At 38.4% G+C, this 18,432-nt stretch overlaps 1 protein-coding gene across 1 annotated transcript in view; it reads right to left on the reverse strand.

Annotated features, from left to right (window-relative positions):
- Nucleotides 1-18,432, reverse strand: part of LOC107699032 (voltage-dependent L-type calcium channel subunit alpha-1C-like) — a 90,692-nt gene that overhangs the window by 54,539 nt on the left and 17,721 nt on the right. Inside the window, exon 2 of the mRNA XM_016500191.1 lies at nt 188-530. Within this exon, the coding sequence (XP_016355677.1) occupies nt 188-530 (343 nt within the window). The remainder of the gene's footprint in view (nt 1-187; nt 531-18,432) is intronic.

Genomic DNA, 18,432 nt, shown 5'->3' on the forward strand with positions numbered 1-18,432 from the left:
TTTGAAATATTTAATTTGAAATAACATTTCATAATATTACTGATTTTATTGCAGTCTTGGTGAGCATAAGAGACATTCTACTACCATCATCACATTAACCCTTTCAAAAACTTTACCGACCACAAACTTCTGAACAGTAGTGTATATACTGTATATGACAAACAGGTCAGAGTTCAGTAAAGGATACTTCCATTCCACGATACTGATGCACGCCCTGCGGATGGGGTTTTTAAGAGTGAGGCAGAGAAGGGCTCGGGGTGGGCGCGTGGAGGCAGTGCTGGCCTGTTTCTTGGGTTTGGTGTAGTGCTGGCGTTTGCACTGTGTGGAGCTCGCAGTGGAGATCGGGGCTGCGGTGGTGCCCATCAGCTTGGCCTGCCGTGCCGCATTGATGGCTGCCTGCCAGTTGAGTGGGGCACCAGGGGTGGGAATGTGTTCAGGTGCAAGACCCAGCACCCCACCCCCGTCCCCCACATGCTCGTCCTCATTCAGACTGGGGACTGGAGCCAACGACGGACTGGAATAGTTGGAGCCTGCAGAGGAAGAGAAGGAGACAGTGAATGAGAAAGTGTGAGAGAGACGTTAATGTAGCACTAGCACAAAAAAAGAACATTCTCTACAAAACACAAAAGAAGTGGAGATTTGTGCTGTTTGGTTCTGTATTAACCTGTAATACATAGAGAGGTTCTGTAATATTTCTGTGTTATTGATGTCATATTGAAATATTTTTAAATATATATGTTTTAATCATATCTTCCTTGGCAACTTTCCTAATGCATTTTAGGGTAGATTTTAAAAGCCAAAAAAATAAAAGATTGTATTGTTTTACCACTGTCCCAGCCCCAGATTTTCAGTCATTTAAGAGAGTTTATTTTATAGAAGTCCACAGGGACAACAAAGCTCACAGCCAGATGGACAAGCAGTTATTAAAACAGTTTGTCTGCTTGTCACGTGTTGTACTTGTCCAGTCAATGTTATTACGCTTGTAAATATGCAAATAAGACCATAAATTCCATCCACAAATGGGTTTAAAAATGTACAGTGTGAAATCTCAAAGCCTGGCAACCCAAGATTAAACACCCCTGGTATTTATTTGTAATAACTCCTGGGTAAACAATTTCAAGTGTGAAAAGCCAATCAGTGTTCTTTTATATTAACTGTCTTGTTTTGAGGCATTCCAAAATAACCATACTGGCCAATTGCAACAGAGTATTTGTATTATATCACACTAAACATCACACATGGAAGCCCTGCAGGACTGTCTCATCTCCATCTGCAGTCCAAAAGCGTAAAATCCAAAGAGAACCACCGTCAGCCATCCTACTGAAGTGTGTGTGTGTGTGTGTGTGTGTGTCAGGAATGAGAAACAGAGTGAGATCACAGTAGTAAACCACAGAACTGAAAGTTTCTCCCATCCTGTACCCTCATTTTTCTCTCTCCCCCTTTCTCTCTCCCCCTCTTTCTAATAAATGGTTCAGCCCATCGAATAAGCCAACGTCTGGATTAGTTTGAAATGTCATGTAAGAATGACATCAGTGAGTTTATCTATTCTAAAATATTTTCTCCTATCCCAGTTTAACATGTAGTTTTTTTGTAGAGTGATGCTGCGATGCTAGTGGTGCAGAAATCACATTCTTTAGACGTCTTTATAGGAGAAAGTGCTGGGTTTTGGTCATTAGGATTCAGTAAAGTATGTCTGAGAGTAAGAAGAGAACTGGAGAGTTGCTCTGTGTTATCTCACTCCTGTTAAATTACAGGAAGTCAGAGTGGGCTTTTCTCGATGACATGCAGACTCTCGTAAAGCACCATTTCTAATTAACGTAGTAAAGCCATGCTCTGGATAAAGGACTTTCAAAAGAAAGAATCTCAGTTACTCATCCTGAAGTACCTGCATTGTATTCACTCTCTTGCGAGACTCTGACACATTTTTTCTAATTGGATGATGAATTTGTTTATTGTTAGACACAAATTAACATGCATAAAAGCAGAAAAAAAAAACAAAAAGAGCTACACACACACACACACACACACACTCACTCTTGTAAACTTGAATTCACAAAAAGCAAAGACTAGGTGTCAAGAAAAATCACCAAATTTCAAATCCCACATTCATTCACACAGATCAAATCTGCACCTCACCGAAAACTTTCTAAAGTTTGAGCCATCAGCTCTGACAGCCACTAAAGCTGTTCGCTTTGGAATCCATATCGCTGATGGATGAACTGAGATTCAATCACATTTTGCAACTGCATCACCACAGACATTAGGGGATCCCCTTCCCTCTGATCTGAAACCTGCAATGGGCTTCTCTTAGAGCTTTTGAAAAGAGGGTCATTTTAAAAGAGGCCCATCCACATTGTATTTTAACTAGCAGCTTCAAACTTGTAAACAATACAATGTACACACATGAACACATAGTATTAACAAATGGATGACTGTAAAAATGTGAATTAAAAACCTTTTTTTTAAAGAAAAAAAGGATTCTTTCAGTATAAACAAACAAACAGACATCCACTGGCATCAGCCACTCTCAATGATCTTTCAGCATTTGTAAGTAGCAATTAGTACTGGATGAGCAAGAAACAGGCTGAAACGAATGAGGAGGGACTAATATATATTGGGGAGGGGCTAAATGAGATTGGGCAGAGGATAACTATAGTTTGGTTCCAAAATATGGTGTTTTTTGGCCATATGTCACCATTTTCATTCCAGCAGCTAAGTTAACACACACATACCTTGTGCACGTGTTAATCTAGTGTGTTTGAGTGTATTTTAACACCACAGTCACACACTCTCTCACATACTGTTTTATGAGTCAGCATCACCATTCATATATTTATCTCACCACACAAAAACACATACACCCGTTCACTCTCTCTCTCTCTCTCTCTCTGAGCTGTACATTAAGAGTATTTTCACTGCTGCATCACAGCAGTGGATGACTTGACCACAACTGTACAAGAGAATAAAACATTACTGCTCTGATTTCTACTAGTTCATTCTTCTCTGGTTTCTTCTGCAGCCAGGCCATTTTTTCACAACACTAGGATAAAGACACCTGTTAAACACTGTAAAAGAGGGAGTGATATTGTTTGGAGGTGTGGCTGATAGTGTGATATTAGGTGTTCGACTTTCGACTGTGGCTGGATTTAACTGATCAACTAGATTTGCCGCTTATAGAGACATGAAGTCGAACACTTTCTGCTTGCTACAGTGACACTTGTGCAGTGTTTGCATACTCTACCAGAGATGAAGTGGATTAGATGCAACATTTGTCAAATACACAGACAATTGTGAAGGTTTTATGTAGCAACAGAAACACTTTTCATTCAATACTCTATGTACTGCATAATACAGGGCCTGTATTACAAGAATAAAGTTCAACATAAGCCTATACTATTTAAATACCGATAAAGTGGGGACTATATTTTTTTATCAATTTTGTTTTGATAAACATGACAATATAACATTAAGATGAAAATATTTTTCCTATTATAAAAACAGGTATTTGTTTGCATTAGCAGAATTGCAAACATGTCAGAACAAACATGTAATGTACATCATCGTCGTCACCAGTGAATCCGGCCAAATGTGAAACTACTGTGTCGTCATCAGAGCTTGTGCAGCTGCTCTGTAAAAGCTGTGCAGAATGTATTTTGATGGCTGATGTCACAGTGATCTGGCGTTGGCACAATCTCAAGTTGTACAAAATTTATAACTGGCATGTACTTCTTCAAATCAGACTGCAATTGCAGGAATGCATGCACAGCACACATGAATTTGTACACACCTACTGTCTGGGGGTATGGATAAGAGTGTGATATAGTTTGGAGGTGGGGTTAAGGGTGTGGCTTTGTTTGGGGGTGTGGTTAAGGGTGTGGCATTAGGTGTGTTTGACTTCATGCGGCGCTGCGCAGACCGATCGGCGAGAGTTGCCGCTTGCAGTCGGGGGCGGAATTGAAAGCAGAAATGTCAAGTCGGACACTTTCAGCTCCCGGTAGTGACGCTCGTGCGGTGTTTGCATATTCTATCACAGATGAAGTGAATTAAATGCAATATTTGTCAAATACACAGATGTTTCAGAAACGTTTTCATGACACAACAAAACTACTTTTCATATACTTCTTAATACAGCGCCATCTGTTCAAGAATAAAGTTCAACATAAATATATACTATTTAAATACCAATAAAGTGGGTCTATATACTTTTATCAGAGTTTTTTGATAAACGTGTTACGTGACTCAATATAACATTGCAACTACAGTAAACAAGCTTTTGCTGTTATGAAAACACAGATTTTTGAGCATTAGTGGAATAGGTGTCAGAATAAACCCGAAACACACGTCATCGTTGTCATGTGGTGAATATGATCCAATCGTGAAACAGCTGTGTCGTCATCAGCGCTCCTGCAGTTGCTCTGGAGAAACTGTGCCGGCTAAGTCAGGCGACTGCTCTCGAAACGCTCTCGCAGTACTTTCATGCTATACATCACAGTAACATGGAGTCGGCGCTGTCTCAAGTCAGAGAAAAAAAAAAAGTCGAACATAGTAGGTGTGTTCGACTTGAAGCGGTGCTGCGCAGATCGATCGGTGTATGACTATGTCATCAAAGTTCCGCGAGAGTGATTAGACAGCAGACATCTCGTCACAAGTCGAACACACCTAGTGTGACATAATTTGAGGGTGTGGTTAATGGTGTGAAATTGTTTAGGGGTGTGCCTAAGGGTGCTGCATTGTTAGGGGGTGTGGTTAAGGGTGCGGCATTATTAGGGGGTGTGGTTAAGGTGCGGCATTGTTAGGGGGTGTGGTTAAGGGTGTGGCATCGTTATGAGGTGTGGTTAAGGGTGCAGCATTGTTAGGGGGTGTGGTCAAGGGTATGGCATTGTTATGGGGTGTGGTTAAGAGTGCTGCATTTTTAGGGGGTGTGGTTAAGGGTGCAGCATTGTTAGGGTGTGTGGTTAAGGGTGTGGTATTGTTTGGAGTGTGGTTAAGGGTGCGCCATTGTTAGGCGGTGTGGTTAAGGGTGCGACATTGTTAGGGGGTGTGGTTAAGGGTGTGGCATTGTTTGGGGTGTGGTTAAGGGTAGTCTGTAGTCTCACACTGACCATTTCTAAAAATACATACTTCCCTAAAAATGGTTTGCAAAAAACAGTATGACAGCATGACAAAAATGTAGTACACCCTGGTTTCATTCATACTACACACTTTCATACTATATAGAACATAACTTTAAAACAGTTGCAAAGAATTTACTTAATCAAAAGCACCTACTCAGAGAGTATGTGATTTCAAATGCAGCCATGATGTAGCCAGACCTCTGACTACAGGCATAGCGAGTCTGAACCACATTACATCTCATTCTGGCCAGACACCGCTCAGTCAGCCAAAAAGAGACTTTTTGACTGATGTAAAATATTTAGGGGCGAGTGAATAAGAAACTAGAGTGTAAAGCATAATATAAGCATGTTACCAATAGACATTACTTTATCTAGTCAGTTTATTGTCTTTGCCATATTTCCCACACCCATATTCTAGATATTGTTTTTTTCTGTAAAGCATGCACATGTAGCGAATCAGCTCAAGGGGAAATATGAATAATTAATCAAAACTAGTTATAATTAATTATAAATATTTAGATCCGCTGTAAGAATTTACTTGACCTCTCAGGGTCAACTGTCTGTCAATTCTAAGAACGTTGAAATGTAATTCGCTTGGGTGTTGATGCACAAACTAGTAAAGATTCTTAGAACACTAATATGTTGCCTATGTACCAACATATAATATACACTCTCGTTTAGATCATCAGAAGACGAATTCATAGATACTAAACATGGTAGGATTACATATAGGTAAGATGACAGGAACGAGTGGTTCCATCATAAGCCTGCATAAAACAGTATACAATATAAAAGACAATATACAAGGACATTAACAACATACACAATGACCTGAAGGATATGTGTGTTCATTCAAAGAAAGGTGAATTCATCCTATGAATTAATTAGAGAAGAGTCCATTTTTACTGTGCATTGTGTCTTTCCTATGGAAAATGTAGTGAAAGGGAGAACTCTTAACATGCCATTAGGTCGTAAAGTGTATCTGGTCTAGCAAAAGGTGTCGTGGTTGCCATGGTGACCAGTGGCCTGTGGTCGTTCGCAGACATCCTGGCACCCAGCATGTTTATTGGGTGAGGCGTCTGTGATTATTTGTTAATCTAATGAATAATTGATTTGTTAAATCAAATGAAAAAATGGTGTGTCTGATTTGTCCAGACGCTACACACACCACATCTGAGAAACTGAATATTTAACACAAAAAGGTGCAATTAGACAGTTTTTAATCACTAGAGATAAGGAGTCATATGGTTAAAAGTTCAATGTTGATTCTCTTGCACAGCTGACAGAAAATTAAATACGTTATTGTCATGACATGATTATTTCTTGCTTGCAAAAAAATATATTTGTTGTCATACACAGCTACTTTTGAACATCCACCAGAGAAAGATGGAAAGTGGACCATGCTAACCAGCAAAATCCGACCCCTTGGCCTCTGCAAGCATTTTTACAATCTATTTAAAGACCAATAATCATTACAATGATTAATTATCCAAATATTAGAGAAATAAAGAAAATATTTTAATGGTGTGGCAAAAGTTAAGCCTCAAAACCTAGAATAACATTACTTGCAGAAAGATCCAAACACAGGAAGAGACACAGGACCCTAGAACACTGACACACACACACACACACACACACACACACACACACGCAAGAGTATTAATAACATCCTTTTAAAATTCATCTACAGAGATATAAGGCCAGAATAACCCAGATTCATAGGGAAAAAGTGATGAGGAGGTAACAGAAAGCAAGAGCGGGATAGAAGAAGTGACAGAGAGAGCGATGTGGCGTGGCATCAACAGATCTTGCATCACATCTTGCTGAACTGTTTCCTTCATTCAGCTGAGACATGCTACACTCTAAACATTGATATGTATATTTGTGAAGGGCTGTTTAAAAGCATAGCAGAAAACAGAGAGAAAGGAAGTGACACGTAATGTTTCAGTATCAGTCAAGTTTTGTCCCTGTTTGTCCCTGCTGGTAAGTGCTGTAACTACAACATTCTAGGGCAAAAACATCTTTCTCCATTGACAGCCATTCAGATGTCATTAGCGTTACTTAGTATTTTTTATATATTATTATAGTATTAATTAATATTTTTAATGAAAAATGTATTGAAGTTTAATTTTTAGTTTAGATTTTAGTAATTTTGTTATATGCTTTTGTCAGTTTTTTGTATATTTCTATTTAGCTTTTTTCAGTTTTATTTTTAGTAATTTCAAAAATATTAAAAATATTCTATTTCTGTTATTTTCCAAGGCAACATTTCTAATACTCATTTTTAAAGTTTAAGTTTTTAATTGAATATATTGATCATTATGTCAATCATTATCAATCATTGGTATTTTAAGTTCATTTCAATGAACAGAATCAATTTTTATAGTTTTCATTGTAGTTAACATTAGCACTGGCTGCCATATGTTGTGACAAAATTAAATTGAGCAAAATGAAAAGAAAAAAAAGTAAATTCTATGAAAAATTACATGAAAGCTGTTAGATGTTTTCCATCTTTTTGGAGGGCTGTTTAAAGTGTTAAACTGCCTTTGACATCACACCTCAAGATAGTCGCTATAGTGAAGGCTATGTAATTTCCCTACGGCTCCAGAATGATTAGTCACATGACATTTATGGTTCTGGCGATTGACTCGAAAAAAAAAAAATGGAGGTCAAGTACTTATGTGCAGGTCCTGTGCCAGCCGAGAAACCAGCACTGAGGTTAATGGAATTATTAATATGTGGAAAAATATAAATAATTTTAATGTAAAAGCCCTTTATAGTGAAGTTGAGATGGACATCATAAAAGTTTCATTTTGACTTTATAAGTGCTGGGTTAATGTGGCACTGAGTCATCGCTCGATGATGTCACACATGCAGCAGTGAGCTGTAAAGCACAAAATACTTGCTGTTCATGGCTCAGCAGAGAATTGTGGGAAATGGAGTCATATGTTGACGATGCTCTGAAGCCATAAAGCTAAAATAAACAAAACAGTGAGAAAAGACCCAACTACCGGAGAAGAAAATTAACCAATGACAGGATAATGATGGCGAGATACACACAGGTCTTTGGGCACCTCGAATTTCTGTCCCTTTCTATCACACACACACACACACACACACACACATGTCTGGTCAGCTATCCTTGTGGGGACTCTCCATAGGCGTAATGGTTTTTCTACTGTACAGACCCTATATTCTATTGCCCTACACCAACCCTACCCCTAAACCTACCCCTCACAGGAAACTTTCTGCATTTTTAGATTTTCAAAAAACTTAATTCTGTATGATTTATAAGCTTTTGTACCCGTGGGGACCACAATTTAGGTCCCCACCGTCACACGAGTCCCCATGAGTCTGTGTGTAGTCAGGTTTAAGTCCCCACCAGGATATATAAACCAGTACACATACACACACACACACACACACACACACACAAACACACACAAACAGATCAAAGAGTAAGACAGTGAGTGTTTGCTAGAGAAAGATACGGGCAAAACACAACACTTAGGCACTGCTTGTATTAGGATGCCGTGTGTGTGTGTGTGTGTGTGTGTGTGGTGTGAGTGGGCGGGGCACACTGAAGGTGTCATCCATTACCATCTGTTCAATTACATCACTGTTATCAAAGCCAGCCAATCAGATCAAGCTGCTCAGTCACGCTTCACTGGTCCCTCAGCCATAGCACACACACGCACCCCTAAACATGACCAAAACCTTAACAAAGCAGGCGCCAACACCAACATAATGTTTACATGCCCTAGGATGTGTTCTCACATAATTAGCCGTCATTCAGCATTAACACACACGCGCACACGTGAGGCATTCAGACACACAGTCACACACCTGAGACACCTGCACATCTGAGACATATATTCACACGCTCACATTTCTGAAATACACACACGGTGCACAGCAGCAACAAAGCTATTCAGCCTCTGTGAATCAACAGACAGAGATGTCATAAAAAATAAATATAATAAATACATAAATACATAAATAAAGAAATATTATTATTATTGAGGAATAGAATAGAATAGAATAGAAGTGGTGTTGAAAAAAAATGTGATCCATAAAAATTTAGCCTTAATGTCAACAATAAAGACTGCTATTAAGAAACTAAATAATTTTTTTTTTTTTTTCAGTAAAATGCTGCCGTCTCATGATTCTGCTCTTTTATCGACAAGCTACAGAAAATAATGTGTGTGTTTCTAAGTTCTAAGCATCATGCTGCTCCACATTATCTATTAGACATGAAACACGTTCTGATCAGCCGTGATTGTGTTTTGTTGTATAACCTTTCTGCTTTTAGTGTGGACAGGCAAATTATTCATTGCTGGAACCCAGCTGTGCTGTGTCTAGTTCAGTCATGTTGTACGCAGTCCTCCTGAAGTACTACTCAAGGCTTTCACTAAAAACAGCAACAAGTAGCCTATAAACAAGTATTCATTTAGTAGTTCCATTTCTTACAATGGGTTTACTGGGATGAGGTTAAACGAGGTATTTGCACTACAATGAGTGTGGTTATATAAGCAAACATATAACTCCTCCTTCCCTTTCTCTTTCTTCCTTGGTGTTATGTTTTCTATTCTTTTCATCCGTTCCCGATGTCCTGCTCACAAACATTTAGACTACAGGACCAGGAGATAAGGTCACGGTCCAGTTATTTTAAGAAACAGACACCAGTCACTATGGAGTTCAAAGCATGTCTGTTTAATATTGGTCATCAACACACACACATGAGTAGGTGCCAGAGAGTGAGGGATTCCAGAGAGATGGCAGTGAGATTTTAGCTTAGACTCAAACACATCTACCATGAAATTTAAACACACTTTCATACAGAACAATAACACAATGGGACAAAATCAACAAACCCATCATGATTTTGCTATTCGCATTTTTGTGATGGTGTTGAAGTAGTGCTGAAAATGTGTTGCTACACAGATTTCTGGAGTTGCAACAATAAAAGAAAGCAATATTGTTCAATGTCCAATTCATGTAAATCAATATTTGATTATTTATTTATTTATTTGCCCATTTTATCCTACACAAGGTAAAAATCAGAAGTCTGACTGCTTAGAAAAGTAAAAACAGTCAAGTCAACAACCATAAGTCAACAAGTCTAAAAATGTGCACAAAAAACTTTGTGCACCCAACTGACTCGAATATTGTTTTTTATCCGATAAGATGACGTGCATAATGGAAACTCCTCAATGTGCATTAAAAGTCACGTGACTTTGCCTCACCAGATCATGTGATTTCATAACTGCACTAACCAGCGCCCCGATCTCATCATACACCATATCAAATGTTATTTTAATAATTTTCCAAAGTCCAACGCCAAAGTCCGTCATCAAAGTTATTTGGTAATCACTTCTCATAACTGTCTCACACAATTGCATTCCCAAACATCAGACATCCGAGCGCAAGATAACATGACAGCATTAGTTACTTCCTTTCATAATTTATAACGTAAGAAAAAAGAGCCATAGGCTTGTTTACTTGTTTACTTTAGAAACATAGCTACTGTCATTTTGTATTATGTTCAAAATGTACTTACAACAGATGTAGCTAAATTAAAAATCAGATTACAACAAAACTCCAGAGATTTCACCTTAAAAAAATTACAAGCAGAAGTGCGTTAAAAAACCTTCCCTAAATTTGCAGTAAAATTTCAACACTGTTTGAATTGATTATGGTCATCGCTTACACCAGCAAGGGTCAGACTATTGTTTTTACAGTGTAAATCATTCATTCATTTATAGTTCTTCAAAAAGTTGCCAGCCAACTGGCCAGGATCTCTGCATTTACTAGCCAAAGCCAATTTTTACTCGCATTTGGCACTTGGCGAGTGTTAATTTTAGACCCTATACTTAATTATTTTTGTTTATTTGATACCCCATGGCTTAACAGGACTTATATGAACTACTGCTTTCACAATAAAAAAGACCCAAAAACTGGAATGGAATCTGGAAAATTGGCACTTGATCCTGAAATGAACTTCACAGACATCTCAGCAACTGCTTCATATATATTGGACACGTATAGGTATGCCGTCATGAGGCCTTCATACGCTGAGCAAAATGTTCCATTGTGATGCAGTCTGGCCTATTTAAATACAACCGAAGTGCAGCTGGTTTTCATGGAATTCGATGCTTTTAGAAGGAAAGTCAAGACATGAATGAGAGTCCTGGAATTCTGAACTGGAATTTGGCCCAGAGGATTCGGTAATCTCCGTCACGAAAAGAGCCTCGCAGCGCAAACCCTGCTGGTCCAGATTAATGCTGCATTTAACTTGGAGCATTAATGCTGATCCGTACAGCCGCGTTTCTCTCCTAAACCCTCAACACATTTAGAGCGACTTCATCTCATCTTCATCTCTCTCTTTTTAATCGATTTCTAACGATGGCGCCGACGGTGATGGCTGCCTCCGTGGCGTGCTCCGCAGTTGTTTTTATGTTTTTGTTAGTTTGTCCTGTCTTTAGTTATATCCCTGCAATCAGTTTCACCAGAGACGAATTGCTGGACATTCGGCAGTACACACCACCCGATATTTCACCGGTTTTCGACTATTCTGATGTTTTGCTGGACATTGTAGTCAGAACGACCAGACACAGGAACAGTTTCTTCCCTCAGGCAATCCATCTCATGAACACTTAACAATAACTGTGGAACACACACTATTTATACACTCATACACTTATTTATCTAACACTCATACTCAGTCTACACCTAAAATTTGCACATAATATACAGTACCTGTACATACAAAACTGTCTATTGTAATACACCTGCACATACAATTGTCGATTTATATATTTTTATTCCTTATTTACTTGTTATATTTTTTATTATCTGTGTTTTTTGTTCTGTCACTGACATTCTGTTACACTGTGGAAGCTTCTGTCACGAAAACAAATTCCTCGTATGTGTAAACATACCTGGCAATAAAGCTCATTCTGATTCTGATTCTGATTCTCTCGTTCTGTCTGTGCTTTCTCCCTTTTTCTTTTAATATATGCCTGTGTGTGTAACAGCTAAATATGAACTCTCTTCAATAATGTATAACTTACTGAATAATATATAACTCATCAGATCATCTCTTTTGCTCTCTCTCTCTTCTCTCCTTCCTCCACTGCCAATATCATTCCATCTCTCTCCTCTTTATCTGTTCCGTCCAACTCATGCACCCTGCCTCTTCCTGTCTTTTTCTAAACATCTTTCCCCTCTTCTCTGTATTCAGAAGGGCAAAAGGTGACCTGTGAAGGTAGCAATACCTGTGAATTTGTAACTAAATTTTCAAAAGCAAAGTTTTGATTGGGTAAATTCACAAGCCTTTTGTTGCCCTTGAAAGTTCCAGGTGAAACTGTGATTATGTTCAAAATCGATGAACCCCTTAAATGCAGTTTAGTATAACAATCAAAATGCAAAACAAAGCATTTAGGAGCAGAGTTTATACTTCCTGCAGAGTTTAGCGCCAATCCTAATCAAGCCCACCTGAACAAGCCTTCAGGTTTACTCAAAAGTTAAACCATGCAGCTAAACTTTGCAGGACCGTGGAGTCGTGGACCTTGAGGGCCAAAGTTAAGAACCCCTGGTTTTAACTCTCAGTGGTACAGAAGGAAGTGATTGTGAAAGGTTCAAAGGTTCCACCATTGTTTTTTTCTTGTGGGATCTGAAGGAGCGTTTGGACACAGAAAAGGCTAATACATCACATGTGGTGTCAGACTTAACAACCGGAACGTTACAGGCATTACTTGCAAATTACAGAGGAGAAATTACTTTGGTTACCCGCTCTAATGGACATTACTCAATCCTGCTTTTGTCTACTGTAGCATGAGGATACATTGGAGAGTGACACTTGTTTGTAAAACAGTTGTCAATTTCAAACACCGACCATACAGTGTCCAAATTCACATACTTTACATGAATTCACTCTTACTTCACTTGTGAGTAAAGGCAGGAAGTTCTTTGATGAAGAAATACTGTAAATATGCAGGTGAGTGCTGTACTTGATAGCGGATAAACAAGCACAATTTAACCACAAGGAACAATGTTTTTGGTACTTCTCGCACTTAAGGCCTGTTCACACCAAGGACACTAACAGTATCGACAACTATAAGGTTAATATTAATTCTGATTCCGTGAGAATAGGGAACTCAAATGCACAACTATAATGGTAATGACACAAAGCAATGTTTTTGTTGGAAACACTTTTAGAAGTTTTTTTAGCTGATGAATGATACATTGACTGCCAATCATAATCCACCAGACTTTAAAGAGTTCAAGCATTCAAAGCATGTGACGACATAAGTGCAACGCACATTTATAATGAACAGAATAATATCCTGCATTTTTGTGGACGCTAATATGGTTATCATTATACAGAAGTTATAATTTTTGGTGTGAACGGCCTTTATACTTGACAAGAACTTCCCAGCTCACAGTTCTCCACTAACTTTTCAAATGGCTCCCTAGCACCTGTGGCCTCATGGGATAGCAAAGTATCGAATGCTGGTACACTTTTGAATCTCATCTGAGGCATCCTGGTATTGCCCGCTATTGTTTGCCTACTATATCATGATCATACTGAATATTCAACATCCTACTCACATACTGCTGCTTGCAAACTGTGTAGAAGGGAATTATGCATATTCGGCCACCTGTAACAGGACAGTAACAAGAACTGGGTTGAGCTGATCTAAACTCTTTTCAGTTCTGAGATGTTATTAGCCAGTTTAACAGTCATCATCATACACAGGCGCTCAAGGCAGCACTCTGGAGGGCTAAAATAGGGAGAGGAGCAGAAAAAAAGACAGATGTAGTAATTGGGTTCACGTCTTTTCTTCAGGAGTGCATGAGTAGCTCTAATCTTCCTCCACTGCCCTAAACCAAGATTAGACAGACTCCTGAGACCACCACCTTCTCTCGTTCTCTCGCTTCATTCCAGTGCTCTGTTCTTCAACCAATCTGAAATAATTAACTGCTATAAGTGAAATTAATTACGTTAATTAGAACAGTGGAGTTATTTTGGGGTCCAAGACGACGAAGAGGAAGGTTTGGGACCACATTGACCCTTCTGCACACCTGTGTGTGTGTGTGTGTGTGTGTTACAAGGGAAAGGTGAAATGTCACATGAGAAAGGGTGGGCTGGTGGGGGAGAAATGAGGTTAAGGAAAAAAAACTCCTAGTAATTTCTGATCATAAAAACGGGTGATTCAAGCCTTTGTGGGGAAACTACAGTCGTCTTTCCTCTGATATAACCCTTTGGAAATGGTTCTTCCAGGATTTATTTCACAGAAAGGGTAAGATGGTTCTTTGAAAAACTACTTAGAGGAAGGTTCATCTATAAAATACAAACTGACTGCCAGACTCACAGAGACGCCATCGACATCTGTTTCGCACACAAACCACAGACAGGCACAGAGTCAAAAGCAACAGTGAAAGGAAAGCACAACAGAAAAAAATGAGTGAGCTTGATCATTTTTCACCTCTGCCAGGCCTGAAATGACTTCTCTCTTGACCCTGAAGAGTCTTACCTCTTTCCTCTGAGCTAGGACATTATATGAGAGCCTAAGGGCTGCTTAAGGGTACAATGACAGGAAAAGCAAAGCAAACTCAGGTCAGGCTAGAGCCCAGAGTCCTGTGTGTTTGATGCCAATGCCACTTTACACATGCTGCGGTTTTAAATGCAGCATTAAACAGCAATTACAACACATTTAACTAATGTTATCTATAACTGAAGCAAACTAAATATTTAGGTCGGTGAGAACTGGAAATTCACCCTTTCTAAATGCTTCTTAATGATCTTATTATAAACAATTCATCTATGCATGTTTAATTTTGTTTGTTTTTGACCCCATAATTTTTAATGAAATGCCTTAACTTGATCTTCCAGTGAAATGACAGACTTCTCTCTGGTGACTAAATGATCTCCAATCATTTAGTCCGCTTTAACCTCACCACTTTCTTACAACAGACTGCAAGTTCACATTCAGCTCTGCCTCAAACTGATGTATTGAAATAAGTCCCCTTTTTTTCTCTCTCTTTTTCTATAAGAAAAAGAACAATATGGACAAAATGATGCTTCTGTTACATTGTATTAAATAACTTATTGGAACAAAACTTTTGGAACGCTTGTCCAATCAAATTAGCGAACCAGAAGTAACTATGAATTCATAATTCATAATACATTTTAATTTCAGCAGCAAATGGGATGCATCTAATTGCTGAAATTAATTTAAAAAAAAAATAGTTTGCACTGCATTCATACCGGCTTTGAAAATGGCTTTTCAGTCAATGTAATTTTTTTAAGTCATCTTAAATATTGAATCAGGCACAATAATACAAAGTTTTATTAAGAAAGAAAATAGAGTAAAACAGATTTAGTTTGACTTAAAAAAAAAGTGAAAATGAACAGCAACTGTTGAATATTCAGGACAAGCCAAGGGTATGCTGGGAAAGACATTTACATCATTAGAATGATTTTACAACCAGGACCAGTGTGTTCATAGCAGGTAAGGGGGCCCAAAGACCCTCAGCACCATCTGTCTGAGACATCAACCGCTCTGAGGTCAGAACCTACATGTCTCATATCACATTTCACATATCACAAGACCACTGCTGAGATTTAGGGATAAAAAATAACACTTAAAATGAAGCAGTACATTTTTGAGAGAAAGCAGAGAGGTTTAACATGAGATTACACTCACAAAGCTGACTGGCACCTCCAAAAGCTGAAGCTGACAATAGGAAAATGAATCTGCACCTCTTTCTCTCTCTCTCTTATTCATATTCCTGTAGTGTGCTCTCTCTTGCTCCATGCTTATAGTGAGTCTGAACCAGGCCGGTCCTCCATCTCTCTTATGCTGGCACCGAGACAGGAGAGCCCAGAGTGTATCTGTAATGAATACAAATCCCGATCCATTACTTCTGGCTGTGGCCCAGCCCCAGCACTCAACCACTTCCTGTTCCCCAGTGATCAAACTGCCGACTGTATTAATCAGAGGTGTTAAACTGAGGTTTGTGTCCTGTTGGAATGTGCAACTGGAATCCTCATCAGAGCAGAGACATCCAAGGCTCAAATACAATGGGGTGAGTTATTCATCAGTTCTGGACAGAATTCTGGTTCTGATTTAAAGGAGAATGAGCCAACCAGATATTTACGACATGCCTTGGTATTTAGGCTCAAATATGATGGCAGCAATGATCCACTATAACTCAAAAAAAAAGTTCACAAACTTGAGCAGACTGAGCAGGATTGCTAGACCCATGACAAGTCAACACTGATTAGGTCGACTGAATAGTTTAAAGCAATATTCACATCAAGAAGAGATTTTGAGTCACAGTCCGGTGTCACTGTTAAAATACTGATACTAGTGTTAGCATAAATATATTAGCATTCCCTTCAAGGTATGACCGTACTGTACTGTCAAAACTGTAAATAAAAAAATTTAAAAAATCACAACACAGTATCTGGCTTTGGGTGAGATAATGCTGTGCTGACATTGCCTTAAATCCTGTTTTTCCAACAGGACATTAATTGAATTTGGTGTCTTTTCTTTTCATGAAGCAAATAATCTCCCATTATTCAAAATATAAACTGAAATTACTTTCAAGAGGATATGTTTTCCCCTATGCTTCCAGGTGCTACAGTACTTGATGAAATATCAAAATCAAGTCAATCTTTAATAAGATCTGTTAAATAAATCCTATTTTGTCCTGTTTATTTCCCTCTGTTTCTGCCTGTACCCAGTATTGCTTTCTACTCCGTAAATGTACTAATGAGAGCTTCAACAAATTAACCCAAAAATAACTAAATTAATCAGCTATGACATCAATTTCAAGATGTGACACATTTTAAAGGAAAATTAAAGAAGTCTCACTTGATCTGAACGCTTGATTTGAGATCGTATGTTTTATCATCATTTCCAGCTTCTCCACTCTTATGCTCCAACCACATAAGACAAAAGTCTCATGAGAAAACAATTCTGAAACCTTTCAAATATGTGACTATAGGTATTTAATAAAAATTTAATAATAGCTCCTGATCTACAGATATACAGCTAAGTTAGCCTTTACATTGATTGCTAAGCAACAGGATAGAATATACAGTGCAAGTCTATTGCAAGCTGACAAATTTGTTATATGTAACATTTAAGTCATTTTGGTGCAACCTCAATCTTTTTTCACTCATTTCAAACATATTAGCTGATCAAATCCAGAACTCAGCTATATATAATCAGCTATATATAACCTTTTCCTGATCCCAAATCTGATCCAAACATATCATGAGGTCCAAAATGCACCGCATACAAAGAATGACCCTTTTAACAGCTTGTTCATCAAAATCAATCAGGTCTTTGAGAGTTCTCCATCTCTGTTAAGCTGAAGGCAGTACAGAGTTGACAGCAGTGGAAGTAGTCCAAATGATTTCTTTCTTTCCATATCTCACATTTGTCTTTTCAGTAATGAAGGCATCTCATTTGCGGTTTCCAAAATGATAGACAGTGTATCCAAAACCATTTAAACAACACACTGAGTACAAAGAGAGACAATGTGTTTGCGAAAAAAGGAAAAGGAGGTTTTACTTTTTGTAAACATGCCCTCTATTCATTTTCTGAGAAGAATTACATCCCCACCAAATCCAACAGGAATCCTGGATTCAGCAGAAGAACCTAAGTTCATCAGGCATAAACCACGCCTACATTTCCTCCTGGGCCAACCTTCCACTGCACCTGAAGGACACCTTGAGGAGATTCAGGCATTTCATTAGCAGGCCACATTTCTTCTACATCTAATTACAACACCACAAATTGTGCTCTGGGATAATACATTTCCACTCAGAATGTATTTAGATTATTAATCAATTAATCTCCTGCCTATAATGACAGGTTTAACATACACACAATTGCGGCCACATGCCAATTACCACCACTACCCAGAGCCCATATGCCTATAATCAGATAAGAGTCATGCACATGTGTCTGTGTATGTGCGCTGCTGCATAAACAGAAACACAATAAGATCAAACCCGCCAAGAATAAACATGGAGAACTATATTACACGATTAGCCAGGTTTCAGATGCTTCAAATCTTCTTCTCACCGAAATGCTCAAGATACATTTATGAAATCAAAAAATGCAATTTGTGGCATTTAGTCTATGTCTGTTAGCTTTAAGGCTATATGCAGAGGCGGACAGTAACTAAGTACATTTACTTGAGTATTGTACTTAAGTACACTTTTTGAGTATCTGTACTTTACTTGAGTATTATTTTTTCTGGGAACTTATGACTTTAACTTCACTACATTTGAAAG

Source organism: Sinocyclocheilus anshuiensis, unplaced genomic scaffold (genome assembly GCF_001515605.1).
Source record: "Sinocyclocheilus anshuiensis isolate Anshui unplaced genomic scaffold, SAMN03320099.WGS_v1.1 scaffold346, whole genome shotgun sequence".
NCBI classification, from domain to species: Eukaryota; Metazoa; Chordata; class Actinopteri; order Cypriniformes; family Cyprinidae; genus Sinocyclocheilus; species Sinocyclocheilus anshuiensis.